Source organism: Fomitopsis serialis (assembly GCF_022376445.1).
Source record: "Fomitopsis serialis strain Sig1Antser10 chromosome Unknown B0H18scaffold_13, whole genome shotgun sequence".
NCBI classification, from domain to species: domain Eukaryota; kingdom Fungi; phylum Basidiomycota; class Agaricomycetes; order Polyporales; family Fomitopsidaceae; genus Fomitopsis; species Fomitopsis serialis.
In genome coordinates this window covers 299182-325253 of record NW_025954973.1, presented here as the reverse complement: position 1 = coordinate 325253, position 26072 = coordinate 299182, and the positions used below count along the sequence as shown (strand labels likewise).

Below are 26072 nucleotides of genomic sequence, written 5' to 3'. Positions count from 1 at the left end.
TATTCTCTCTAGCGCACTCTCAATCTCACGTAGACCCGGAGCAATGGCCTCTCGCCGCCTGCAACACGTACTATCGTCGCTCACCCCTCCGGCGGAACCCATTGGCACGCTTACCATAGGGGATATAACATACGACGTTCCTGCTACGGCCGCTCCTGCTAGACTGCCGCACTCTGAGGATGCCTTGCTAGACTTGAGCGATCCCGTCAATCTGGAGAACGTCCAGTTCCTGTTGCAGAAGTATCTACTCGGTCAAGACGTCTTCCTTGTCGGACAGCCGGGGCCCTACGCGCGGAGATTGGTCATGACCTTCTGCAGGTATGCTCTCATCCCAACTACCGGTTACGCGGTGCAGTTGAAGGAAACCACTACTTCCGAGTCTGTCCGCATACAGGCGCATATATGGAGGATGAGCATATGCTATGGCACGTCTTCTTATGAACGGCCAAACTTTTGTGCACTTCAATGCTGCCTAGCTCGAAATTTGTCTCGATGTCGTGCGTCTCATAACTTAGCGCGAGCTGATGTCAACTGAGCATGCATTTCGTTGCATTCATCGACACTACAAATTCTGTTCACGACTCCGTTTTCTCATAATCATATTGATACGAGGCGTTCATTTTCAGGCTCATTAACTCTGAGTACGAACACATCGCCCTCCACCGAGACATCGGCGAGACCGAGCTGAAGCAAGGCCGTGAGATTCGCGTAGGGGGTAACCTTGTCTATGTAGACAGCGCCGCGGTGCGGGCAGTGAAGCACGGGAGAGTGCTAGTGATCGAAGGAGTAGAGAAAGCGGAGCGCGGTATCATGCCTGTGAGGCCCCTTCTCGCTAGTCGACAGATGGTTACCGTACTGACCCTACTATGCACAGTTACTAAACAACCTCCTGGAGAACCGTGAATTGTTAGTATGCCCTCTTCCTGCTCCTCATTCCTCCTTGATATAACCACATCACCACAGGAACCTAGACGACGGCACACACATCATTCACCCTCACCGCTACGCCCTCCTCGACACCCCTTCGCCGCTGTCATCCTCCACAGCGAAGCCAGACGCAGTCAAGTTCGTCCCCGCCCACACCCGCTTCCGTGTCATCGCGCTCGGCGCGCCCGTCCCGCCGTACCCAGGCTACCCGCTCGACCCGCCCTTCCGCTCGCGCTTCCAAGCGCGCTTCGTCGACCCCGTCGGTGCGATGATGGCGCTCGCCGCGCCCCGTCATCCCGACACCGACAGCCCGTCTAGCTCCGAACCCTTCTCCCCCGCCCGGATTGTCACCCCTGCTTTGTCGGAGGGCGACGGGGGCCTGTACGAGAAGCTGAGGCAGGTGATCATCGCGACGCAGTACGCGAGCGAGGCGCGGACGTCGCTCGATAGCAGTGCGCGCTCGACGCTGCCCGCGTTCCCGCAGACTGCCCTCGCGAAGCTGCGCGCCCTGCTGGATACTTTCCCTGTGCCCGCATCTGCCGCCCTTTCACCCGTCCTCCTGGCGCGTGTGGTACTGGCGATCCACCCTGCGCTCACGCACGCGCCGTTCGTTGCGTGGGCGTTGCTTTCGCGGCAGCTCGAAGAGGTGGGTGTGGGTGCCCTGGGGAGCCCCGCTGGGAACCAGGACGACTCAGCCGACTATGAGGGCGCCGGCCTGCTCGGCTACACCCTACTCAAGGTCGAACGCGCAGGCGAGCGGACAGCCCGCCTCACCTTCGCCTCGCCTTCTGGCGCACACCTCATCGTATCGGCCCCTGCAGGCCCGCGCACTTTCTTCTCATATCCTTTCCTCCCACAGGACACCGAGACGCTGGGGTTCCTCCCCACGCCGCGGTTCACCGGCCTCCTGACGAGTGTGCTCCAGGCGCACGCGCTCGGATACGACGTCTCGCTCGTCCCGCCCGCGCTGCCCGGTGCGAGCTGCAGCACGAGCACGCTCATGCGCATCTTCGCGCGGGTGCTCGGGTACGAGAGCGAGGAGTGGGGGATGTACAAGGAGCTTGGCGGGCGGGAGCTCGTCATGCGAAGGGTCGTACAGGAGGGCGGGGCGACGCGGTGGGAGCCGAGGTGAGTGTCGTGTGCGCGTTTAGGGCGCTAGGAGGCTCGAGAGTTGATGGTGGTGGTGTAGCTTGCTCGTTGAGGCTGCGTGGGCGGGGAAGATGGTGAGATTGGATGGATTGGATACGCTCGGGAGTACAGCGGGCTCGCTTGCCAGGCTTACGCAAGACCGGGAGTGCGAGCTGTGGGAGGGGAGGAGGATCGTGCAGTCTGCTTCGGAAGAGGAGGTACGGAGACGCGGCACCTGTTTCCCTCTCGCATTACTGCTCTTACTGACCGGTTCGTTACGTGCGTTCGCAGCTGAGGAAAGATGGCCTGAGCGTCGCACACCCTTCTTTCCGGATGATCGCCACTGCCTCCAAGTCGCAGCCACTGACTGACTGGCTCAACGCTGAGCACGCTAATATGTTCTTCACTCTACCTCTCCTCCCCATGCCTCGCGCGGAAGAACGCGCGATTCTCTCGCAGACCGGGTGTCCCCTTTCCGCGATCAACGCCCTCCTGGAATTTGCGGACCGGTACCGCGCTCGCTTCACTGGCGGGGAGTCGGCTTCGAGCTCTACAGTGCATACGCAGAAGAATAGGAAGCTTGGGACGCGCGCGTTGGTCAGAATATGTAAGAGAGTAGCGAGGGCGCGAGAAGGGGAGGATGAGGACTTGAGGGTGCTCCTAGAGCGTGCGGTGCTGAAAGAGTTCTTACCCCGCACGGAGGCCATGTGCCTTGAGGAGCTGCTCGAGGAGTGTGGTATCCCGCGCAAGAGCCCACCTGTACGTCACCCGAACATCGCAGTTTGTAGAAACGCGCCCATTGATTGCCATTCATTCCCGGCAGTTCAACCCTCCACCTGTCGTCTCGAAAGACGGAATCACCTTTCCTGCATCAACCAGCTCGTCGCCTGGCAGTGAATCTCTGCTTGAGACGCAGAAGGCGACGTTCGTGCCCGCCTTCGATCCTGCACAGGACCTCGAGGGCGTGCAGACGCATGTCCCGCACATGGATCACTTCTATGACAACAGCTTGCAGACGGGCTTGATGAGGGATATGGCCGTGGATCTTGAGATGGGTGAGCACCTGGTGCTGTTGGGTAACCAGGTAGGTGAAGGGTGTCATATGGACGACGCTCTCATATTGAGCTTCTATTCAGGGTGTAGGCAAGAACAAAATCATTGATCGGTCAGTCTTTCACTGGACATGTTTGCTTGAACGCATCTCACAATCAGTAAACTAGATTGTGCCAGGTACAGGAATGATTTCAGCGTCATCCTGCATATGCTGACAGCTCTCCAGCTGCTCCGACGCCCCCGCGAATATATTCAACTCCACCGCGACACAACCGTCAACCAACTAATGTTCACCACTGTTCTGTCCCAAGGCACGATTGAATACACCGATTCTCCCCTGCTACGCGCCATTACCCACGGGCGTATCATGGTCGTCGACGAGGCTGACAAGGCTGCCGAGCATGTTGTCGCAATTTTCCGAGGCCTCGCAGGTCATGGACAACTGACTCTGGCGGATGGACGGAGGGTCCGCAGACAGAAGGAGCGCGAGGGCGATTTGGTCGTTCATCCGGGCTTCAGACTCATCCTCCTCGCGAATCGACCAGGCTATCGTAAGCGCACAGGCCCCTCTGTTATATGTCCGGTACACTAAGCTGAGCTACACTAGCATTCTTGGGAAACCACTTTCTCCAAGTGCTCGGTGACAACTTCAGCTGTCACGCGGTGATGAACCCTGACCTCCACAGCGAAATGAGGCTACTTTCTCAGCTGGCGCCGGACCTGAAAGAAGATATGATCATTCGTTGGTAGGCGCGTTCCAGGATTTGCGGAAGGCATACGAAGCTGGTACTTTGACTTACCCCTACTCGCTGAGAGGTGCGTCGTTGATGATGACCGGTTCGATATGCGTAAACTGACAATCTCACAGAACTCATCAACATTGTCCGGCATATGCAAACGTATCCGAGCGACCCGCTTGAGGCGACACTGCGAAACATCTTTGACTTCGACGTCTATAAACCGGAGACGATCACGAAGTTGGGTGAGATTCTTGACCACCATGGGTATAATCTATGCAATACGATTCTATGAACTTTATCGCTTAATCTTCCTAAGGTTAATGGTGAAACGCCTTGGACTGGACGCCGCTCGCGACACTGCACAACAGAAAGTGCTAGATGTCAAGTTCGAGCCGAAGGGGAGAACAGATGTTTCAAGCCCGAAGTTTGGAAAGGTAGACCCGCAGGACAAGCCCCATACAGGAGGCAATACATGGGCTGGAGGAGTGAGTGGATTTACGCAATGATAAGAAGGTACAGTCACTGACCGCAGCATAGACCGGTGGACGGGACACTGCCGGTCTAGGTGGTCGTGGCGGCTACATGCGCCTGTTTAAAGGGCACGATATAAACCAGGTATGACCATATCCTGGCAGTGAGGGTAGCTATATTGATTTATTCACTAAGGTCTCCGACACTCTCAAGAACGATGTGCCTGACCATGTCAAGGAAAAGGCACGCGAGATGGCTCGGCAGGAGCTCGCACGCAGGCTCGAAGAACTCGACATGAAGGTCAGCGAAGCAAAAGGCTACGGGGCACTGCTTAGTGCTGTGGAATCACACGTTGCAACCCTGCATGACCTACTAGAGAGTACGTCGAGTAGGTCTTCCTTGCCCTTCATACTGCTGAATCGTTTTTCAAGACTTGGCTGCGAGGGAGGAAGAACGCGTTTGGGTGAAACGACAGACAGATGGCGAGCTAGATGACAGTCGCCTGACCGAAGGTCTGACTGGCGAGGCCACTGTGTACAAGCGTAGGGGAATGGCAAAACCTGAGCTAGGTCGACCGCAAATCAAGTAAGTCGTGTTTTGTACCGTTGTTTCGACGCAGTCTCACGCATGGTCTGTGCAGACCGAAGCGTATTCGATTCGTCTTCGACATCAGCGCTTCGATGTATCGCTTCCAATACGATGGGCGGCTGCAAAGAAGCATGGAGACCGGCAAGTAATCCTCCCTCGGTTTGTCGGGTGTCGTGTCGACCGTTGTTTCTAGCTGTCATGCTGATGGAGACCTTCAACCGGCTCACTCGAAAGGACAAATATGTTTGGGATGTGGGTGGTTCATATTTCATGCAGTCATGCTGCAGTATGGCTGACGATGTCCCTTAGATGTATGGACATGTCAGTGTTTTCCGCAGCTCCTTTTCCATAACAAAACCTCATAGCTTGACGACGTAGTCCGGGGACTCGCCCGTCATCCCGTTGGTTGAATCGGACAAGCTGCCGACCGAGATCAGGGATAGATGGAAGGTCGCCGAGAAGATGGAGCTCGTTACACAGTATGCTTTCGCCGGCGACTATACAGGTGCGGTGTCCCTTACCCTTGCAACGGTTCTTCCTCATTCATCCACCCATGTCATGAACAGTGGAAGCCATTGACAAAGCGGTCAATGAAGTAGCCAAGTTCGATGCTGGTGAGCCCGAGTCAGCAACCTTGTCGTCACGGCTAGCTAACAGGGGTCCTTGTCCATCCCTTATCCCTAGACGACTGGTTCGTGATCACAATTACAGATGCCAACTTTGCGCGCTACGGCATCAACGAGAAGATCTACATAGGGTCATGACACGCCAGCCGAAGGTCCACACTGCCCTTATTTGCATCGGAGAAGGTGCCGAGGCCCTGTGGTAAGGGGATGACTGGACTGTTATGGATGCAACTGATGCTTACAAATGTCAATCCATCCAGGATCCCCAAGAAGCTGCAGGGGAGAGGCTTCCGTGTCACGAACACAGCAGACATTCCGGTGGTGCTCCGAAGTATATTGGCCACCATGGTGGATCGGTGAAGATCTGTTGTATCTAATGCTAGCTATACATGGGAAAGAAGGAGAATAGGTCAATCAGACGAACACAACCTACTCTACGCGAAACAGCTCAAGACGTGAGCAGTGTAACAACAATACACCAAGAATCTCGACCTGAAGTTGAATGGTCCTAGTAGTACAAAATTGACGGCCTAGTCCTCAAATACGCTACGTACGCTACGCCCCGCGTCCATTGTACCAGCCGCTACATATACGCCCTCACTGACCATACTCTTGCGGTCCTTCTTCGAACTCTTCGTCGAACTCTTCCGCGATCTTTTACTTAGTTTCCTACTTTTTCTCTGGTCGCTCGACACCTCGTTCACTGACTCCAGCTCCACCGCGACACTCTCCCGCGTGAAGATGCTGCTGTTCGTCGGCGTCGGCGTGTACCGCCGCGGGGCAACCCCAACGCTCTTAATACGAGGCACGCGCGGGCGGGCCGGAGGCAAGTCGGCGAACTCGTCCGTCACGGCGCTGTCCACGCTGTCCATCCGGAGCGGCTGCGTACGAGTGGCGTCGAGCGTGCGCGCCTTCCGTGCGCGCTCGCGGAGCCTCGCCTGCAGGTCCTCCTCGGACACGGAGGCGGGCGGGGACGGCAGGCTCGTGAGCAGCGACGTGGGCGTGGGGAAGGCGGCGACGGCCTTCGAGTCGGTCGATATCCGCTTCTTGTGGCTGCCGTGGCCGATGAGCGTGCTGTCCTCCGACATGCGCGGCTCCGGCTCCTCCTCAATCGTCATGGGCGAGGTGAGGAGGTCCTTAGAGGGCCCGCGCGAGTGCGAAGGCAGCGTGCGTGCATCCCAGCTATCCGCCCGCGCGAGCGACTGGTCGCCGACGGTCATCCACATGGTCACGTCGCTGTCCCGGCTAGCGGAGTGCGCATGGGACGCCTGGAACGCGTCCTGGGACGGGCTCCCTGCGTGCGGCGTGCCGGGGAACTGCGCCGCGAGCGCCTGGAGCAGCTCGATGGACGACGCGTACGAGCTCCCGCGGCGGTGCACCTGCTGCGGCCCGCCGTACGTGTGGCGCGCGTACGCGCGTTCAACGCGCACGACGGGCGCGATGACCGCAGACGACGGGACGGAGAACACGGAGCCCTCCCTGCTGAGCGACGTGAACGCCTCCGCTTCCTCAACCGTCTGTGAGTACCCGCTCGGCGACAGGGATGTGCGCGATTGCATGGGCGGGGGCGAGCTGCGGTACCGCGCCCGCGCGTCGTCGTTGAAGCGCCGCAGGCTGGGGTGGTCGCGCTGCACGGCGGCCCACTCCTCCATCGCGACGTGCGTGGGGAGACTCATCGCACGGAAGACGCCCATATGAGGATGCACGTCGCCGTACGGATCGATGCCGAGCTGCGTGAGGCGAACGAGAGAGGTCTGGTCGAGCAGGTCCGATACGCGACGCAGCTCGAGCTGCGGCGGGCTGAGGCCGTTCCCCCAGTGCACCGTCACGCGCTCCTGAGGACGTGGGCGCAGCGGCGGGTCGCGTAAGCGCACCGTCGAGGACGGAATCTCGGCAGCACTGGGGTGGTTGATGATGTTAATCGGCGGTGTGACCGTGCGTTCGTGAATAACTGCCTCCACGGATGAGTCAGGGGCCGTGCTGTCCGCCGGACGGAGCGATGAGCGCGGGCTGTTGCCGAGGCGGATGGAGATGGTGCGGATCTCGTCGAGTGCGTTGGACGCCATCAGGGAGAGACGGTCCAGCTTGGGGCGCAGCCCGCCCGTCTCTGGGTCGTATTGATAGCCCTCGAGCTGGCGGAACGTGCTGTTGCGCGGGTTGCCGATGAGGCCGAGCAGCTTGGAACGGCGGCGCTGCTGGACGGCTTCCATCTTGAGCATGTGAAAGTCCTCGACGGTGTCCACGCTACGTGGGTAACGGTCAGTGGAAGCTTTCGGGGCATGGATGGAGACGTACCCATTGAACAAGCCGATGATGAGGCACGCTCGACTGAGCATGCGGAGCACCCGCCGAATCAGTGCGAGCGCGAACCCGCCGCCAGGGAACCCGAGGGTCGTCTCGAGTGTGCCGAGCAACATACCAGCGACGAGCCAGGGCGACCCGCGGAACATCTGCGTCTTAAGCTCGCTGCCGTCGGACTTCTCCGTCACGAGGTCCTGGCGGTATCGGAACGCGCGCGCGAGCCGGTACGCCGCCAGGCTGAATATGAGCAGCTGGTAGATCAGGAGCACTACGAGAGTGAGGCTGTCAAAGCCGACGTGGATGTATGGATTTGTGAAGCCGACGTAGAGCCCGTTGTTCAGCACACCTACAACCGGACTGAGCGCAATAGGTGAGAGGTGCAGCTGGGACGTACGGTAGGAGATGCCGGTGAACGAGCCGATCTCGTTCGCGGCGACGATGACCGGGAGGAAGAAGATTAGGAATTGTCTCGCCAGGGGACGGAATTGTCTTGGAAGGCTGGGGATGAACTGGGATGCCGTGAACGTGTAAAGGAACGAAATGTAGAGGAGAAGCGGGAGCGAAGAAAGGGCGCCTGGAAAGACCCAGTGAGCCGAGGGCGGTGGAGTAGGACATTTCATACATACCTATCACGATGTCCAGAGGCTTGAATACGCTGAGCCGTGACGAGGCGACAGGAATGACGTGCACCAAGAGGTCGAGTATTGCAAGGCCGCAGTAGGTGAAGCCTTCAGTTGTAAGGAAGACGTGCTTTCTAAACGCACAGTCAGTACACACAGCTCGAGCCTGTCTCCCGGCCATTCGGAAACCCTTTTGTCCGGTCGTGTGAAGTATTCAGTGCATTGTCTGGTGGTACGGAGCAGCTACTACTGTAGCGCTGCAAGCATCGCCTGACGGCCCCAGGTTTGAGGCCAAAGAGTCTGTCCAGCTCGCGTTTTCGCGATTCACAGCGAACTGCAACACGGGTGTCCCGCTCCGCCACCGTATGCCATGCACTTGCCTTCAACGCTGCAAGCAGAGCAGGGGCCCACGCGTCGACGAGACGCCATGGTGCTCAACCTCACAACCGCACCCAACCGCTGCTCTGGCCCGATCCACCCCATTCACATTGTGGACTGCTTCGCTGCGGTCATTCCGAGGGCGAGACACCGAACTCACCTATTACAACCTCTGAGTACGACCAGACCTATGCAGAAGACCAACTCGAGCCCCGGAGGGATGAGGAGAACACCAGACTCGACCTCTGTGAGCGATTGACAGCGCAGGATGGGGGCCTGAGATAGACAGATTGCGTGCATCGAGCGCGGCCGGGTGAGACTAGGGAGGCTCAGAAACCAGACAAAAGCATCTCAGATGACACGGGCCGGAGCGCGAAGACCTGCAAGCAGCGACCGCGGAGAACGAAGGCGAAAGGGGGGGGGGGTGAAGACGAAGGAAGCCAGGCAGTAAGGAATGGACTGCAGGCTGGCTGCGAGGACGGTGCGCCGGCACCTGGAAGGGGAGAAAGGAAGGATGGGAGAGGGAGGCGGGCATGTCGGGGCGTAACTGGCGTGATAGGGATGCGCCGACGACGACCTGTTCGGATCGCGCTGTTCTGTTCTCAGGCAGGTCGAGACTCGTGCACAGTAACCACATCGCGTCCGTCTCCCTGGCAATCCCCCTCCCGCATGCCTATTCCGGCACTCACCATCTCTCAGCCACCGCTTCCTCCATTAAACAACGCTATGTCGATGTCTGGCCTTGCGCACAGACGACTGAAGCTGCCAGCCTGCACGCAAGCTAGTCGAAGTCAGGTCCTCGGTCTAGCCGGCGCTCGGCATGTTACGCGTCGCGACGGGGTACTTACCCCAGTACCGCCAAGTAATCCAGCGACTTGAAGGCACCGCTAATGCTCGATTCTGATATCGGTCGCAGGCGGCACTATGGCAAGGGTAGCCCCTGTACAATGGCGAGTTGACCATCGTGCCGCCGTCACATCAGTATGTTCCGAGTCCAAGGCTGCACGGGCCATCGCCTTACAACGACATCCGTCAGGTCATCATACACTGATACGTCGGTCATTGCTCAACATTGGACTCACCTCCGGATGCTTCGAGGCTACACACGACTACAGGCTACCAAACATCGGGGATATGCGTTTGCTGTGATTGGCTACCCCATGGGGAGCATATTCACATTCTTAATGGGTCGACTTTGCGACTTTGCGCCGACTACATATAGATCCAGTGCCGCTCGAGTCACTGCAGTACAGGGCTCTCTGTTAGTCGTGTTTATGTGACCTTCACCTACGAGATGTAACAATACTTGGGATAGTCACTTGTTCCGAACGCAGCGCAATTTTGTATCGCATTGAAGCGGCGGTGAATGATACTGAAATGGATTGGGCTGATGCTGCCAATTGACTACTGAATCTGGTGGTCTCTAATAGAAATGTGGCGGTGAACGACTGGGTTCTCTTGATGAGTAAAGTTTTGAAGGGTCGTGGAAAGAAAGCGTTTTCGTCCAGTCTCCTCAACTCTCTCAAGCTGGTTGAATTTGTACCTGTTTGTCCGTTGCAACATACCCCGCAAGATCTCCCCGCTCACCCGGTAACTTTCAAGTTCTTCCTGGCACAACATCAGTATCATGAATCTTGCTGGTCACTGAGCTCCGTAGTATATCTTTCACCACATCAGCACAGCGCTGCGCCTCACCGCCGCAGTACAGGACGACTCGAAAGGCGCGACGGTGGCGCGTCCAGTGACACATCAAGCCACCCCCTCCGGACCTGCTCTAAGCAGCCATGGCGGCATACTTCTTCGCATCACCCGTGGACGTGGACATCAAGCTCGAGGGCGAAGACGAGCGCAAGAAGGTGGACCTTAAACTTGAGAAGGAGCGCGCCATATCATGTCCGGTATACTATGACGGAGACGCGGTCTCGGGGCAGGTGCGTCTGCACGTATCTCACTCATTTCGTGCGCAGTGATCGACGGCCGCTGCTACGATTAGGTGACCGTGCGTGTGCGCGACGGGAAGCGGCTGGCGCACGAGGGCATCAAGGTGGAGTTTATTGGCAGCATAGGTGTGTCGCGTTCTGAGTCGGTCATGAGTGTGACGGCGAACAAGGGTCGCAGAGCTATTCTACGATCGTGGGCACCATCATGAGTTCCTCTCATTATCCCAAGAGCTCGCCGCACCAGGGGAGATGCGTGCAGCACAGACATTCGACTTCCTTTTCAAGAACGTCGAGAAGCAGTATGAGAGCTACCAGGGGATCAACGTCAAGCTACGGTGCGTTGTCCTTACACTTGTCTACCACCACCACCGTGGTATGTAGCATGGGTGGCTGACGGCTAGCTGGGCATGGACAGGTACCTCGTCCGTGTGACGATCTCGAGGCGAATAGCGGACGTGACGAAGGAGCAGGAGTTATGGGTGCACTCGTTTCGCATGCCGCCCGACAGCAACAACTCGATCAAGATGGAAGTAGGCATCGAGGACTGTCTCCACATCGAGTTCGAATACAACAAATCCAAGTGCGTGTGCGATCCCTCACTTCGCTCCTGCGTCCACTTCTTTCCCGCACTATACTGACACGGGCCCCGTCGCAGATACCACCTGAAAGACGTCATCGTGGGCAAGATTTACTTCCTGCTCGTGCGCATCAAGATCAAGCACATGGAGCTCTCCATCATCCGCCGCGAGACGACCGGCGCGCCGCCGAACCAGTACAACGAGAGCGAGACCATCACGAAGTTCGAGATCATGGACGGTGCTCCCGTGCGAGGTGTGTCTCCGCCGCATCCCTTCGTTTGCAGACAGGACTGATCAAACCCGCCGACAGGGGAGACGATCCCAATACGGTTGTTCCTGGGTGGGTTCGAGCTGACGCCGACGTTCCGGGAAGTGAACAAGAAGTTCAGCGTGCGGTACTACCTCAACCTCGTCCTCATCGACGAGGAGAACCGGAGGTACTTCAAGCAGCAGGTGGGTCCCGTCTGCCTGCCCCGTGTCCGAAGCTCGCTCATCAGCGTCCCTGCGCAGGAAATCACTATTTTCCGTATTCCAGAGGTGTGTCGGTTCTCGGTCTGGTGTGCTCGATGGGGCTTTTACTGACGGTTGGCTTTGCAGAACTGACGAGGACGGACTCTGTGTACTTATTATACGTATTGATTATTCTGGAACTCGCCTCTCCCTGTTTTGAGAAATTTGTTCTCATTGTTCCTTCTATGCTGATGGTCGTGTTTTCATCGCGGTCTGTTTGTAACACCGAGGGTGCCTTGACTAAAGCCTACATATCAAAATGGTCTCCGACGCCAGTCAACCTCAAGCTAAGTATCTCTGACCATCCCGAGATGATGTGCCCAAGCAAACTGTACCTGTGACTGAAGATGTGCATAACTCATAGTACCACAGTATTGAAATATTGGAGTTAAGACGTACACACGACTCGGACCGTTTGCGCAAACAAGCCGAGCAAGCGCGTCATACAGCGCTCGAGCGCTCGGTGCCCCATCGAAGTCGAGACTTTTTATTTAACACCAGTACTGAACGTACACGGATCCTCTGGTCTGCTTTGTCTCAATACTCGAGGCTATACGGCTCTTGCATATCTAATTCTGTCGGCAACACCTTCTCCATGAACCTCGACATCTCGTCCCACCGCGTCCAATTAGCACTGGCAGCGCTGGGTGCGTCAGTTGCCACTGCCGGGCTCTTGACCGCCTACCAGCAACACAGCAGACACCAGAAGCGGCGCGACCTTGAGCAGGAGATCAAGCGGTCGCTCAAGAGCCAGGACGCAGCCTCTCGACCCGATAGAGTGCCCAGACAACCCGCCGACCCGAGGGACGGCGTTGCGGAGATCATGCTCGCGGCGAGGCAGAGCGAGGACTATGAATACGACGAGGAGCTCATACGGGAGCAGCTCGCGCGCAACTATGCGTTCTTCGGGGAGGAGGGAATGACGCGGATACGCAAAGGTAGCGTCGTTGTGGTCGGGTGCGGCGGCGTAGGGAGCTGGGCGGCCATCATGCTCGTAAGATCGTACGCTCCCTGGCTAGACATCTCGGGCCACGACGCTGACGACCATCGCTTCTGATGACCGTAGGGGCGTCTCTAAAATACGGCTGGTCGACTTTGACCAGGTGACGCTGTCGTCGCTGAACCGACATGCGACCGCCGTACTCGCGGACGTCGGCACGCCGAAGGTGCGCTCGATTGAGCGGGTCATCAAGCAGATTGCGCGCTGGGTGCAGGTTGATGCGCGGGTGGATATTTGGCGGAAGGAGCAGGGCGGCGACCTCCTAGAAGGCGCGGACTGGGTCATAGGTATGCACGTCTTCTCGCATCAGGGGTACTATGGTTGAGGCCGCCTTCAGATGCAATCGACAATATATCCACGAAAGTTGACCTCCTCAAGTACTGTCACGACCATCGAATAAAGGTGCGTCCCAGCGCTGTCACTGCATTGACCGACATCCCACGGCACCCCAGGTCTTCTCCTCCATGGGCGCCGGCGCGAAATGCGATCCATCGCGCATCCAAATCGCGGACATCTCGCACACGATGTACGACCCGCTCGCGCGCGCCGTCCGGCAGCGGCTCCGAGTGCAGGGTATCCCCTCCGGCATCCCCGTCGTGTACTCTACAGAGGTCCCGGGCGACGTCAAGCTGCTCCCGCTCCCCGACGAGGAGTTCCAGAAGGGTGACGTGAAGGAGCTCGGCGTGTTTGACGACTTCCGCGTGCGGATTCTCCCCGTTCTCGGTGCGCGACGCAGTCTCTGCATCTCTGTGAGAGGCTGACGTCTGGATTGTAGGCCCCTTACCGTCGATTTCGGCTTGAACGCGGCGACGTGGATCCTCTGCGAGCTCGCGGGGAAGCCGATCACGAATCCCTGCCTATCAAGGGCCGGAGGAAGCTCCACGACCGGCTCTACCGCGACCTCCTCCACCGCGAGCAGAAGATCACCGGCCAAGTCATCAAGTATGTTCGCTCCCTCCATTATCGCGACTTACTGACGAAATTGACTTCTTCCTACTCGCAGTAAACTTCCTTTCGACGAAGCGCTTGCGGCATGCTCTTCGACGACATCCACCGCGGGCGCTCCGTCGTCCCGCCACATGCCGTGCCATCGCGCCCCGCCCTCGTCCGTGGGACCCCGCCCAGCCGCTAGCACTGGGAAACTGTGTCGCGCTGGAGGACAAGGATGCAGATAGGCACGCGAAGGAATGCTTTGAGGACGGACGAAGACCCGAGGAGGTGTGGGGAGAGGAGTGTGCACGAGTGGTAGAGAGGAGGAAGGATGAGGTGAGGAGGGCAGAGGAGTGGGTATTGTAAATGGCTTCGGGGCGATGCGAGGAACTCAGTTATTATGTCCTCTCTGCGCTAGGTCCTCTGAACCATCTAGACTTACTTAGTTGTGAGATTAATGCCCCCGTGCACGCAGAATCCAATTCACTACTCATTCCGATTCGACAAACAAGGGAGACAATGAAGTTTGACATGCAAGGGACACAATGAAACTCGATGAAAAGCACATAGCACGGGTAAGATAGCAAGAAACACATCGAAGAAGTCAGAATAAAGACAGTAGTCATTACATACAAGCAGGCCGCCATGGAAGGACCGTATACAAGGACTGTGAAGGCTGCAAAATTCCTATACAAAGATCATGACAATAACAACACTGAGACCAAAGAAAAAAAACGGAATGTGGTGCGTTGGGACTGGGTATGTATCGTAGCGACTTGCGCAGCGAACGCCCCGCGGCCCGCGGTTTGAGACAGTTCAAACGCGGCCGGTGACGTTGAAAGAGCGGTCGAGCATGTGCACGCCGCGCTTCGTCGTCGTCGAAGAGGACGGGCAGAAAGTGATGGTGTAATCAGCGCCGAGGTTCGAGGCGCACGTCCAGAGCGCTGTGCCGCTGCTCTCGTCGTACGCGTAGGCGTACGAGTTCGGGCAGTTGCTCTCTGCGCCGGAGTCAACCGCTGCACGGTTTAAACGGACGGGAAATTCCACGTACTGAAGTAGGAGTAGTCCTTCACACCCGAGGACGGGCAGGTCGCCGGGGTGTTGTAGCTGCCGGAGCAGCAGTTCGGCGAGTTCGCTGTGTCGCGGAAACGTCAGGGACACCGGCCCGCACTACTCATACTGCACAGCCTCAAAGTCCAATGCACTCACATTGGTCGCCGTCAAGGTTGGCTTCGCAGGCGCTCTTGCAGCCGACGGCGTTGCCGGAGGAGTCGTACGGACCCTTAATCTCAGTGGGGCCTGTGCAAGCAATCGACAGATCGTTGGCCTCCGGGCCGCCATGCGTATATGAGATGAGAGCGCTTACAGTTCGCGTTCAAGTCGACGGGGCAGTCCGCGACGGCACAGTTGACGTTGTTGGTGACGCTCATGGGCAGGTTGAAACCATCCACAAGGGAGACTGCGGAGTGTCAGTCGAGCACGCGTGTGTAGCTATGTAAGCGCAGCGCACCATCATAGTTGTCTGTGCCGTCAGCCCCGAGCGTGAACTCCGCAACAGTCGCAGGGGGACGCCCTACACACAGCGGATGTCAGCCTGGTCGCGACCTGTCCGGACGGGGCGCTGCGACTCACAGTACCGCCGGTTTTGGCACACTCGAGACCGCCGTTGCAGCCGCCGTCAGCACATGAAGTGGAAGGATCACTCGAGGCGGAAAAATCACAATCCCGGCGACCCTACAACCCAAGTTAAAAGGTGCGTAGCGGTTGGAAGACGACATGCTTACCCAAATGCGGCCTGAGTTCCAGTCTTCCGGGACTGAGAAGGTTACTGAAGTACCCGCTGCCGCTTCCCAACTGGAGTCAAGTCAGTAAATGTTCAACGTTCAACACGGGGACACGGTATAGTTACCCAGTGGGGTAGGTCGGGGCTGAAGTGCCTGCACCGGTGAAATACTGTAGACTGAGTCAGCGTGCAACCAGTTGGTCAATGCCGTAGGTCCTCACAGCAGGCCTGCAAAAGATGAAGACAATAAGCCGTGGGTAACGCGCAGAACGGGATTTACTGACCAGATGGTGTAGTCGCAGTTGTTGACGACCGTGAAGGTGCGGTCAGCAGCAACACCAGCCGCAAAGAGCAAGGAAGCAGCAGCGACGTTCTTCATAGTTGAATCCGTAGACGAGTGGAAGAAAGGACAGGATAGTGCTGTTTACCGGGAACCCGATGGAGAGAGACTGGCGATATCCAGTTCCTTTATATGCTGCAGCTCATGCCGGTTTACGAACATGTTGGTCAGAGTCTCCAGGATACGTCGACACGCAACCGGCATCTCTGCAGCTTTTGGGGTTGTTGATTCAAGGAGCAACGACTGCGAGGTTGTGAGCAGTTGACCGTATGGCATATGCTCACCCCACCCATCGGACATGCATAGGAGATAGTCAGAAGCACTGACTGGGATCAATCATATGTCAGTTGTGTCGTAACGTTGCATGCAAATTCAGTCGACCTAAACGTACCACCGCCGCCGAGAAGTTCGGGAGTGCGCGCTGCGCAATGTGTGTGCGTACGTGCGCGACGTCGCATTCAACGGCTGATCGAGACGGAGCACAAGGCGAGCCACCGGCTGAGGCTCAGTGCCACGTGCCAAGCAATACTAGAATGCATGAGCACAAGCTCGTGTCAGTGGTTTTGCCGCATCTCAACATCTTCGCATGCTTGCCTTACTGAATATAGTTGTATGTACCAATGCTTCGAGAAGATATGATGGTGCAGTTGGTCTGCCCCGAGGGCAAGACCTCGTCCCGTACTCGCGGTCACGGTGGCGCACGCGAAACCGTATGTGTCTGTGAAGACCATGAAAGCATCACGATAACAAGCCTAATGGCACATGGCCTGTGATCTAGCACAGAATCTTCAATGGCTTTGCCAGCGCCGGCCCAGAGTTACAGTCCAGGCGGTCAGTGACAGCGAGGCGGAGTCCGAGTCCGAGTTGCAACTGCCGTTATATGCCAGGGCCCCGGGGTCGCAATAATGGGCCATCCGAACTGTAAGAGTACAAGTCAGACGTGGTCTTGATGTGCAGGCCGTAGACACAGACTAGCGTTCCAGATGATTTGAGCGGTGTAAGTAACTGAAAGTAGGAGGAAGACGTCGACCTCTGAGATCTGAGATCTGAGCGCTTGGGCGCTACCACTGACTCGCTACCACAGCCAAATACGGCAAGTCTTCAAGAATGTTCATGACCCCTAGTTCCCAAACAAGTCCACCACAAGCGAGTCTTTTACTGTTTTATTGCTATTCTTCTATCCTGACCTGCTCGTATACGTTCGATAGTGGAGGATCACCTCGCCGGGGAGAACTTGAACTCAGAGGCTCATGTCCTGTCTACGGCATTCGCCAAGGCTAATAAGCGCAGCTCCTCGAGCTCCGATACCTCCTCGAGTGTTTCCTCTGGGGAGGGCTCTCCTCACGATGTGCCCAAGCTCGAGGCCCACCTTTACTATGCCGGTCTCTCTGGTCACAGTGGTCCCAAGCTGGTCTACAGGACGTCCTGCGACAAATTCGTCCCTCCCGATGGGCCTGAGGCCTATCGTCGTCTGATGAGGCTTCGTACCGTTCCCGAAAATCACAAACTCGGCAAGGATGGTTTGTGGGATCGCATTCGTGCCGAGGTTCGTGGTGTATTCGAGTCGGACGCGCAGTAAGTAATCTGTGGGCCGACATTCGTTCTAAGTATAGGTAGTCAAACCTTCGACCAGAGAGGCATTCAACTCTCGTCCGTCGACCTTGTCCGTTTCACCTGGGTTGAGAAGAACGACGACCAGGAGGACCAAGAAGACGACGACGATGACGAGGAGGGCCAGGAGGGCCAGGACGACGTTACTAACTACGACGACATCGCACCCATTACGCCCGTCGTGGATGGGACAGTCTATACCACTCCCGTTACGATATGGGTCGGCGTGATGCCGGAAACTACGACTGGCGAACATGCCTACAATCCTTCTAGGGATATCCTCAATTTACTTCAACAGTACAACATTACCGACGTCGATGTCGCATACCGCGAGTCGGAGGTCAAGTTCTCGGGTAGTCCAGAGCTCTTCGCCCCAGTCTCTGACCTCGATCCTGTCAAGGACGTCATTGATAGCTTGTCGACTCCACTTAGTCTGCCTATTGCCGGCTCGAAGACGAAGATGCAGGGCACTCTTGGGTTTTACTTTAGGATCGAGGAAGACCTTTACGCCGTCACCGCCCGCCACGTTCTTTTCAGGGCCAACGAGGCCAACGTCGAATGCAACTACGTCGGTACGTTCTTATCCTTGAGACAGATGAGGGCAATCCTGACCACACACCTACATAGCCGGGCCGAAGAAGAAAGTCATCGTGATGGGACGCAACACATTCACCAACCACCTCGCTTTCCTGCAGAGCACCATCGGCCCTCTTCTCGATACGGCCGAGTACCTGAAGACGCGCATCACGTCGTTAACGGCTGCGGTGGACGGCGGAGGCTCCCGTGCTGAACAGTCGAGGCTCGAGCTACCGGAGACACAGGAACAGCTGGTCAAGACACGAACCAAGATCGACGCGCTCAAGGCACACTTCGTGACAGTGAAGAAGACATGGAGCAAGGCGAAGGACCGCGTTATCGGACACGTCGTCTGGGCCCCTCCCATCAGCGTCGCTACGCCTCCATATTATTACACGCAGGACGTCTGCGTCATCAAGCTCGAGAAGGACAAGTTCCGTCACTTCAGGAGGAACGTGCTTAGCTTAGGTCGTGCTGGTCCGCCCCGCCGAAGGTGTCTATTCTATCTAACTGTTCATATTCCAGGCCCGGAGATCTCCCCCGCCAACTTCAAGAAGTTGATGTGCGAACCCTTCGACGCGCCAAACGAATTCGTCTATCCGCCTGAAGGTCTCTTCGAATTGCGGGGCATCCTTACCGAAGAAGAGATACACACGCCCAACAACAAGCCTCTGCAAGGAGCTCCCTTCCGCCGTGTGATTAAATGGGCTTTACTACGTACACCACAGTCGGTAATTTATCCGGGTTTTTGTCCCACGTTCGCCGGTACTTCATCGCAGGCAGTATCGACTCGATTGAAGTGGCGATCCACCCCCACAACGACTCTGGTCCGTTCTCCAGGGGCGGTGATAGTGGATCTGTCATCGTCGACGCCCGCGGAAGATTTGTTGCTCTGCTCACCGGTGGAACGGGCAAGACCGGCGCGTCGGACATTACCTTCGGTACGCCCATGCATTGGCTCTGGCCCTTCATCCTGGCCAAGTTCGACGGTGCCAATCTACTGGGACGACGACGACAACCGCCCCAACTCGCTTGCCTCTCCCCTCGTATAAATCTCACTCAGATTATGCCAAACGGACATCATAGTTGATATCGTTATAATTCGCGCGTGATAATAGAGCTGTAGTTCGATGCCCACTGAGTAACGATTGACCTAAGCATTCGGACCCCGACGCTGCGCCACGGACCGACTTTCAACTTTAACGACTTCTTCTGATAAGTACTTCTCTCCTACGATGTGGGACTTTCAAATGTACTCCGATGTACGCACCGTCGTCTCCCTTGTTGGAATGACGACGTTGACAGCGTTGCCTCTGAGTCCGTAAGTCTCAGCGGGTCATTCGACTCGTGATCAAGATCTTCGAGTTCGACCATGCGAGACGGCGCCCGGCCAAGGACTCACCATGTGCAGTGTCGGTGCCGACGTCAACAGCATATGTCACTGTGTACAAGCTGAGCCATATGACTGGGTCTCGACCTTCGCTGACAGTGACCTCGTGTGCGTCGGACGTCGCGAGAGAAATGTACGTAGTAAGACGATAGTACTGAATTCAGTCAACTTCGTGTACAATCAGTGTTACGACATCATCCGGTTAAATACCGAATACTGGACATCATGCTTCGAGATACAAGAGTTCATACCCTAATGTTCTGGACCGTTACACAAGAGGAAAGAGGCATCAAATAGTACAATCGACTCGGAGGGAACAGCCATTGAGTCCCATCGAGAAAGCACCTAAACTTAACTTGAAGGGCAGAAAGTAACGGTGTAATCGGCGCCAAGGTTCGCGTTGCACGTCCAGAGAGCAGTGCCACTCTTTTCGTCGTAGGCGTATGCGTACGAATTGGGGCAGTTGTCCTCTGTGAAGACAAGCTTAGCATCAGTCGCGGACAGCCAGATTACTCCACTGGGACTTACTGAAGTAGGAGTAGTAGGCGACACCAGACGATGGGCACGTCGTCGGGGTGTCGTACTGGCCCGAGCAGCAGTTGGGCGAGTTGGCTGTGCATATGACATGAGACACTTGTGATCATTTGTCGAAATACGGAAAACATACCCTGGTCGCCGTCGAGGTTGGCGTCGCAAGCGCTCTTGCAGCCGACAGGGTAACCGGAGGAATCGTAAGGACCCTTTAGCGCAGCCGGGCCTGCGCGAGCCCATGAGCCAAACACAGTGTGCAGCTTCAGACGACGTACAGTTGGGGCCAAGGTCTACTGGGCAACTCGGAATGCCACAGTTAACATTGTTATCGATCCTCATGGGCAAGTTAAAGCCGTCGACGAGAGATACTGAATGAAGCCAATCAGTCAATACATGGCATACTGTCAACAAAAAAACCTACCGTCGTAATTGTCGACACCAGTGGTTCCACCAAGGGTGAACTCCGCGACAGTCGCAGGCGGCACGCCCTGAGATGACAGACGTCAGAACATCCCGTTACATGATGGAATCAATCAGCCGCTCACGGTACCGCCACTGAGAGCACACTCGAGGCCGCCATTGCAGCCGCCATCGGCGCATTGAGTAGCAGGATTGCTTATGCTGAAGTCACAGTCACGGCGACCCTGCGTGTCGTGTCCTGTTAGAGTCGTCCATCGTCGGCTACAAACCATCGGCTCACCCAGATACGTCCGGCATTCCAGTCGTCGGGTACCGAAAAAGTGACGTGGGTGTAGGCCGCGGCCTCCCATCTATTGTCGAGTGTTAGCAGAAGCCTGTGGCGTGTAAGCCAAGTGAACTCACCCTGTGGGGTACGAAGGGCGGGAGGTACCGGCGCCGGTGTAGTACTACATTGTGAACATACGGTCAGCAAGCGGTAACGGGGCGCGAAGTCGAGGAGCCTCACAGCCGGCCTGGGATAGTGTGCTACGGTCAGATGGAGGTGGAGCACGAAGACATCTAACTCACCAGATAGTGAACGGACAGCCGTTGTAGACGGTAAAAGTTCGATCCGCAACAGCGCCAGCAGCGAAGACGAGGGAGGCTGCGAGAATGCTCTTCATCCTGAGAATTGTTGTGTATGTGAGGACTGCCGTCGCGACTCTCTCGTGTTGTTTTGTGGGATGCATCTACCGTGGATTTTATACCTGTCTAGCTGGGTCCGCTCAGGCACGGAGACTAGAGGGCAGCCACGGCTTAGACAGCGCACCTACGCCCGAGCAGACAGACGGTTGTCTGCCGAATGTCGGCCATGTGATGGTCGCTGGACGTATCTGGCGGCAGCCTGGGGAATGCATACGCAGAATCGGGCGGTCAACAAGGTTTACGGCCTGCCAAGTCGGCCGACCAGAGGCACAGGATGGACGTGCATTTCTGTTTGGGCGTTCTGGTTCGATGTTGAGTTCGTGGGAGGCATGATGCTCATGCTCATCCACTGTCCCCCCGCCGGATACATGGCTAAGCGGAGCTTTGCCGTTCTCATACATTCAGTGTAGTAATGCACATGATAAGAAAGGCCCGAATGACCCACCAAGGTGACCATCGGTGACGAGGCATGGGAATGGAGGACCGCGCGGACGAAAAGGCGCACCATGCGTCGCGTCTGTGTGCAGCTGTCAGCATCTGCTTCAGGTGATACTTGTCGTTGTCGTAAGTACCTGTGTTGTGTTGACACTGAGAGCGACATCCCGGTATGCCAGCTGTGTTACTCAGCGACATGCATCAGGTGGGGTGTCTGTTGAACATAGCATTCTTAGAGCACTGGCAAACGGAAACTCAGGAGGAGGCAATCATCATTCTATCTGTCCGGCTTGCTTGATCAAGTTCGTCCTTGTGCACAGGCCATTCCACTTTATCAAAATAAGTTCCATATTGAGTTTGACCGCATCGACCCCGGGCCCCGGCCCCCGATCGCATGATCGCAAGCGGTGCACTTGTCCATCCCATCAGATCTGGGATTTGACCACTGTGAAAATCAACGGGCGTACCTAGTACAGGCCGTATCGTGCGTCCTCACTCCCATATGCAACAAATAAGTCACACTCCTGCGTAATCAACACCCGTGCGCCGAATGTGACTTTCGGAGAGCCGACGTAATCGCAATATACTGAGTCTCTGCGTGTAGCAGTAAAGGTCAGGGAGCAGACGGCACGTTAGCTCACAGCGCAACTAGCGTGGTCGCCACCTACGCAAGAGATGATTACATACCATAGCGCGACCACGAGGGCACGTCAAGAGGAAGAAAGCGTGGGGCATGTCTAAAAACAAGCCCTGCAGAGCTTCCCATCGGCCGTCGCTTGGGCTTGATGGGAACTGTGTACATCAGCTAACTTGGTTCGTTCCAACCAGGTTCGAGCCTGCAGTATATGCTGAGTGCAGCAGCAAGAGACCACATGCTACCCAAAGAATAAACCATCAAGCAGCTCAGTTACGAGGCCTAGGCAGGAGACAGATATCTGGTGACCTACCAGCGAGACCGTGACGACGGCGTAGTGAAAGGCCCCGGAGGCTGCCTAAGAAGGCTGCAGCCAAAGTGCAGCCGACTGATGACCAAGGCGTGTTCAGGTCACTTCCGTGGCAATCATCGAGTGTAGCCCACGCGGTATGAACACAGTCAGCGAAAATCACAGAGGATGACCGGTGAAGTAGGGTGAAGTGACCGGTCCAGCCCAAAGTCCAACCTTCCGAATGGCGACGGGCGCCCCGAGCGAGCCTTCCGTTGCCAAGCCCGAATCTAGCAATCTGGATCGGCGGATCTCAGGTTCAGGGACACCTTGATGATGGGAGGACTTATTGTCCCAACTGCCCCTCTGGGAGATTCCCATTGCGAGACAGTGATTTGCTCATCTGCATTCTGGGTTACCCGTGTCTATTACACTAGATATTGAGTTGCAGCATCAGCTGAGGAGAGGAAGGACGGATTCATACCAAGGCACGCTCTCCATGTACTCCACGGAGTTCATTATCTGTTTAATAGGGAACAGCAGGTATGCGATAACCGGGAGACTCACTGCCAGCTGACTGTCAACCATTGATTACGCATGACATCGGCTCAAGTCGAAGGTCGACATAGTTCACGTCCATGACAGATGCATGCGGCCGGACAGCGCATCTCACATGGGGACGAGGGTCGCGCGTCGGGCCCCTCCCACACGCCGATGTAGCAGCTCATCGCGATGTGAGCGACGTGCGCATGAACGCGCACCACGAGGATCTGGGCCACCATCAGATTCGTAGCTGACTAGAGTTGAACTAGGGTGCAGGTAGCCAGCAGGTAGCAGTTGGTCGGAGGTGGCAGCCTTAACCAAACCCGTCCAGAGAGCGTATCGAGGAAGGCAAAAGTCAGTCGACTTTAGCCTCTTGCTCGGCCTTGTCTTCGAGCTTTCCTGCAAGTAACGCAGAGGCGAATGAGGGTTACCGGAACCGGAACCCGTGAGCAGAAGGGTAACACCGGTCATGCACTCGTCCCTCAACCATTCTGGCAAAAGCGCTGCTGAGTACCGGAAGCTTTACGCGCACGTTTTGAGCGAACCGACCACTCACCCGAGAACGTTCCGCAGTGCGCACCAAACAGCGAAAGAGATTGTCCACATCCTCGAAGCGAAGGTGGCAGCGTGTGTGCGCACGACACGACGGAACGAGGCTCTCGCGCGTCCAACGCGAGGCCGCCTTCCGAATCGTCAAAAGTCCGCCGCGTGTTCCACGTCGTTGCCCGCGTTCGTGTCGGCCCCAATAACACTATCGACAACAGCGCGTGATGCAGCTGCAGATGCAATGCACAGGTGTGGACCACGAGGGAGGACATCGTCTGAGAATGAGGGTGGAAATGATACAGCGGTCAAGCCAGTCAGCGCGCTGGAGCCTGGTCCTAATAACTATCTAGAGATACAACAACACTCTTGGTACACTCGAAGAAAGCGAAAGAACGAAGTGAATAAGTTATGGTTAAGTTCAAGCAGAAGCGGCAACAACAGCCCAAGGGTGCGATATTGGAGAATGGGAGCATAGGCGCATAGAGGGCATATGTGTGAGGCGATGATAAGGCATACCGTAGCGGATGAGCAAGAGGGTGACTTCGCCTGGGCGCCTCATACGAGATGGTGCGCCAAGGCCCTCCGGTCGGGCGCGAAGAGGCAGAGCGTGAAGAACGTGCCGATAAAGATGCCCGTCAGCAGGCAAGACGCGGACCACGCGAACGCGTCCGTCCTGGACTCGAACCCGGGTGCCGCCTCGTCTTCGAGTTCCTCCGCCGATTCTTCCGCGAAACCAAGCGCCGCCCTCTCCACGTCCAGGCCAGACAGGGCCGTGACAGCGGCGACGGTAGTCGCAGTACCGGGGCTGGGTATGAGCAGGTCGAGCGCGGGCTTCGTCTCGACGGGCGTCGCCTTCGAGCTCGGCGGGAGACACCTGCGTATGCGCTCGCGCATCTGGTACCGCTGCGCGAGCTGCTCCAGGCCGCCGACGATCTCCTGCATGCGCGTCGCGTCCGCGAGGGCCTGCACCCTGCGCGCCTCGCGCACCTCCTCGCCGATGATGTGCACCATGCACCGCACGAGGCCCTGGATCTCGGGGTGCTCCCGCACCCACCACTGCCCGCTCCAGCGTGCGATGACGAACGCGAGCTCGCACGCGGTCACCGTCGCGGTCGTGAAGTCCTCGAGCGCGAGCCGGTGGAACCATGGGCGCAGATGGCAGAGGGCGAGACGGACGGAGCCGGCGGTGGTGTCCCGCATGCGGCGGTCCACTGGCATGCGCAGGAAGCGGTCAGACATCTCCTGGCAGAACTGTCGGTAGCTTGGCTTCTTGCGTGTGTAGTCCCAGGCTAGTCGCGAGAGGGATGTGTCCTTGCCGTTGGTGGGCGTCGGCGCATCAGGGAGAAGGAAGTAAGAAGGCAGCTTGGTGAACATCTGCGTTAGAGGTACAGAGGCCAGCACGGCCGTGCCCGGGACGTAGCCCCAGACGAGGACGTCCTGCGCCTCGAGTGCAAAGCGGTACCACTTCCAGTGGTCCGTGTGACGACTGAAGGAAGCACAGTCAGTACGCATCCCCGCTGGTCAATGTGTGTTACGCACTCCTTCGCATCCGCTTGCCTGAGCAGCTCGACTGCCGTGACAGCGCGTCCTGCGACGGCGCGGGCATCTATGATCGCGATCTCGATGGAGTGCTTCATGTTGTGGTGGTATCTCCTCGTCGCCTCCCAGATGGCCCACGCAAAACTGAACGACGTCGAGACATACGGAGAAGACGAACGGCTTGTCCAGTCCATGTGCTGCACGGCGTCGGCATAGGAGGGTGCGGGTGGGCTGCGGAACGGCGAGGACTCGCTCTGGGACGAGAAGCTGGACGACGCGAAGTCTTCCTCGAACCGAGGACCGACGAAGTACGGATCTGTGCGGTCATAGAATGGGGAGAGCTCGCGCGGCGTGTGCACCCGGAAGAGGAACGGGTTGCTGCTGACGAGCTTGTCAAACTCGACCTCCGGGCCGAAGCCGTACTGAGGCAGCGCGTTGCGATCCTGAACGGATACCTCCGTGGACAGAGCACTTCCAGGACCAGCAGGAATGCCCATGGTGCGAGAGGCGTAGGGGAGGATATTGGGGGTGTGTTGAGCGTGAGCGATGGTAGATGATCCGAAGGATGCTCACCTCCTCCAGGACGCACTTACTTAAAGACTCTGGATACAGCTAGTGCTGTGCCCAAGCCACGCACTTTCAATACGCCCAGGTCTTCGGGACCCCATAGTTCGCATGCGGAAGCAACGAGGCATCCTCGCACGAGCCGTGGCCGTTGGGAAATGCACGCCTGTGGAGGCCGGGCGGACCATCTGGGAGGGACGGGATTGAGCTCGGACATGATGGGTAGGGTATGACATCGTAGTCGGTGGTCCAGATGAGATTCCGGTCGCCGTCGAGACCATGGACGACGTCGAGAACGATGAAGAGCGGTGTCTGGCGTCCGGACAATGAGTACCGTGGTATGACAACGTGGCCGGGGGACGGATCAATCGTGCTGGTTATCGAGAGACCGAGCGCC

The 26072-nt window shown here is 57.1% G+C and overlaps 9 protein-coding genes across 9 annotated transcripts; 4 read left to right on the top strand and 5 right to left on the bottom strand.

Moving 5' to 3' along the window:
- Nucleotides 1–43: 43 nt before the first annotated feature.
- On the top strand, nt 44–5893 carry B0H18DRAFT_1083483 (AAA domain-containing protein; the record flags this gene model as incomplete). The annotated part of the gene is made up of 21 exons (XM_048031669.1): nt 44–318; nt 627–816; nt 875–906; nt 964–2055; nt 2117–2273; nt 2347–2814; nt 2879–3110; nt 3181–3224; nt 3335–3659; nt 3716–3850; nt 3977–4112; nt 4165–4333; nt 4515–4698; nt 4751–4904; nt 4960–5052; nt 5101–5102; nt 5217–5218; nt 5286–5412; nt 5474–5521; nt 5651–5732; nt 5794–5893. 21 exons carry the CDS (start codon nt 44–46, stop codon nt 5891–5893), a joined length of 4047 nt encoding a protein of 1348 aa, XP_047896742.1.
- Nucleotides 5894–6063: 170 nt separating this feature from the next.
- On the bottom strand, nt 6064–8881 carry B0H18DRAFT_1102667 (uncharacterized protein; the record flags this gene model as incomplete). The annotated part of the gene is made up of 4 exons (XM_048032560.1): nt 8599–8881; nt 8461–8562; nt 8229–8408; nt 6064–8180 (listed from the first exon to the last, which is right to left on the bottom strand). The coding sequence occupies exons 1-4, from the start codon at nt 8633–8635 to the stop codon at nt 6064–6066; spliced, it is 2436 nt and encodes an 811-aa protein (XP_047896741.1). The 5' UTR covers nt 8636–8881.
- A 1460-nt stretch (nt 8882–10341) lies between these two features.
- Nucleotides 10342–12253, top strand: B0H18DRAFT_989703 (vacuolar protein sorting-associated protein 26). Its single transcript, XM_048044966.1, has 8 exons — nt 10342–10763; nt 10826–10898; nt 10951–11107; nt 11188–11352; nt 11428–11603; nt 11661–11803; nt 11861–11887; nt 11948–12253. The coding sequence occupies exons 1-8, from the start codon at nt 10617–10619 to the stop codon at nt 11951–11953; spliced, it is 894 nt and encodes a 297-aa protein (XP_047896740.1). The 5' UTR covers nt 10342–10616; the 3' UTR covers nt 11954–12253.
- A 106-nt stretch (nt 12254–12359) lies between these two features.
- Nucleotides 12360–14297, top strand: B0H18DRAFT_989697 (ubiquitin-protein ligase molybdopterin-converting factor). The gene is made up of 7 exons (XM_048044965.1): nt 12360–12862; nt 12927–13147; nt 13198–13262; nt 13313–13583; nt 13700–13802; nt 13884–13965; nt 13986–14297. Exons 1-7 carry the CDS (start codon nt 12456–12458, stop codon nt 14154–14156), a joined length of 1320 nt encoding a protein of 439 aa, XP_047896739.1. The 5' UTR covers nt 12360–12455; the 3' UTR covers nt 14157–14297.
- Nucleotides 14298–16239, bottom strand: B0H18DRAFT_989691 (thaumatin-like protein). Its single transcript, XM_048044964.1, has 9 exons — nt 15854–16239; nt 15700–15743; nt 15575–15644; nt 15428–15524; nt 15301–15363; nt 15157–15249; nt 15000–15089; nt 14842–14925; nt 14298–14788 (listed from the first exon to the last, which is right to left on the bottom strand). Exons 1-9 carry the CDS (start codon nt 15950–15952, stop codon nt 14607–14609), a joined length of 822 nt encoding a protein of 273 aa, XP_047896738.1. The 5' UTR covers nt 15953–16239; the 3' UTR covers nt 14298–14606.
- Nucleotides 16240–16345: 106 nt separating this feature from the next.
- Nucleotides 16346–16915, bottom strand: B0H18DRAFT_989690 (uncharacterized protein). Its single transcript, XM_048044963.1, has 2 exons — nt 16508–16915; nt 16346–16441 (listed from the first exon to the last, which is right to left on the bottom strand). Exons 1-2 carry the CDS (start codon nt 16642–16644, stop codon nt 16372–16374), a joined length of 207 nt encoding a protein of 68 aa, XP_047896737.1. The 5' UTR covers nt 16645–16915; the 3' UTR covers nt 16346–16371.
- A 118-nt stretch (nt 16916–17033) lies between these two features.
- Nucleotides 17034–19190, top strand: B0H18DRAFT_1093306 (uncharacterized protein; the record flags this gene model as incomplete). The annotated part of the gene is made up of 6 exons (XM_048032343.1): nt 17034–17059; nt 17122–17459; nt 17547–18096; nt 18152–18568; nt 18626–18793; nt 18829–19190. Coding segments are annotated over exons 1-6 (1836 nt in total). The 5' UTR covers nt 17034–17058.
- A 315-nt stretch (nt 19191–19505) lies between these two features.
- B0H18DRAFT_989682 (thaumatin) lies at nt 19506–21518 on the bottom strand. Its single transcript, XM_048044962.1, has 10 exons — nt 21009–21518; nt 20947–20953; nt 20844–20887; nt 20722–20791; nt 20567–20665; nt 20443–20509; nt 20297–20389; nt 20158–20247; nt 20019–20102; nt 19506–19960 (listed from the first exon to the last, which is right to left on the bottom strand). The coding sequence occupies exons 1-10, from the start codon at nt 21167–21169 to the stop codon at nt 19842–19844; spliced, it is 834 nt and encodes a 277-aa protein (XP_047896735.1). The 5' UTR covers nt 21170–21518; the 3' UTR covers nt 19506–19841.
- A 2609-nt stretch (nt 21519–24127) lies between these two features.
- B0H18DRAFT_1116300 (uncharacterized protein) lies at nt 24128–25608 on the bottom strand (the record flags this gene model as incomplete). Its single annotated transcript, XM_048033410.1, has 2 exons — nt 24128–25058; nt 25112–25608. 2 exons carry the CDS (start codon nt 25606–25608, stop codon nt 24128–24130), a joined length of 1428 nt encoding a protein of 475 aa, XP_047896734.1.
- Nucleotides 25609–26072: the final 464 nt, after the last annotated feature.

What these genes read in the sequence shown, in the direction of transcription:
- B0H18DRAFT_989703 (XM_048044966.1), top strand. Translation starts at nt 10,617, where the DNA reads ATGGCGGCATACTTCTTCGCATCACCCGTGGACGTGGACATCAAGCTC. An exon ending in TTCGAATACAACAAATCCAA is followed by an intron (nt 11,353 to 11,427) that starts GTGCGTGTGCGA and finishes GCCCCGTCGCAG; the next exon opens with ATACCACCTGAAAGACGTCA. An exon ending in GGACGGTGCTCCCGTGCGAG is followed by an intron (nt 11,604 to 11,660) that starts GTGTGTCTCCGC and finishes ACCCGCCGACAG; the next exon opens with GGGAGACGATCCCAATACGG.
- B0H18DRAFT_989697 (XM_048044965.1), top strand. Translation starts at nt 12,456, where the DNA reads ATGAACCTCGACATCTCGTCCCACCGCGTCCAATTAGCACTGGCAGCG. An exon ending in AGGCGCGGACTGGGTCATAG is followed by an intron (nt 13,148 to 13,197) that starts GTATGCACGTCT and finishes GGCCGCCTTCAG; the next exon opens with ATGCAATCGACAATATATCC. An exon ending in GTCACGACCATCGAATAAAG is followed by an intron (nt 13,263 to 13,312) that starts GTGCGTCCCAGC and finishes ACGGCACCCCAG; the next exon opens with GTCTTCTCCTCCATGGGCGC.
- B0H18DRAFT_989691 (XM_048044964.1), bottom strand. Translation starts at nt 15,952, where the DNA reads ATGAAGAACGTCGCTGCTGCTTCCTTGCTCTTTGCGGCTGGTGTTGCT. An exon ending in CGAGTGTGCCAAAACCGGCG is followed by an intron (nt 15,364 to 15,427) that starts GTACTGTGAGTC and finishes CGCTGTGTGTAG; the next exon opens with GGCGTCCCCCTGCGACTGTT. An exon ending in CAACCTTGACGGCGACCAAT is followed by an intron (nt 14,926 to 14,999) that starts GTGAGTGCATTG and finishes TCCGCGACACAG; the next exon opens with CGAACTCGCCGAACTGCTGC.
- B0H18DRAFT_989690 (XM_048044963.1), bottom strand. Translation starts at nt 16,644, where the DNA reads ATGGTCTTCACAGACACATACGGTTTCGCGTGCGCCACCGTGACCGCG. An exon ending in ATACAACTATATTCAGTAAG is followed by an intron (nt 16,442 to 16,507) that starts GCAAGCATGCGA and finishes CATGCATTCTAG; the next exon opens with TATTGCTTGGCACGTGGCAC.
- B0H18DRAFT_989682 (XM_048044962.1), bottom strand. Translation starts at nt 21,169, where the DNA reads ATGCATCCCACAAAACAACACGAGAGAGTCGCGACGGCAGTCCTCACA. An exon ending in CGCCCTTCGTACCCCACAGG is followed by an intron (nt 20,792 to 20,843) that starts GTGAGTTCACTT and finishes ACTCGACAATAG; the next exon opens with ATGGGAGGCCGCGGCCTACA. An exon ending in GTGCTCTCAGTGGCGGTACC is followed by an intron (nt 20,510 to 20,566) that starts GTGAGCGGCTGA and finishes CTGTCATCTCAG; the next exon opens with GGCGTGCCGCCTGCGACTGT.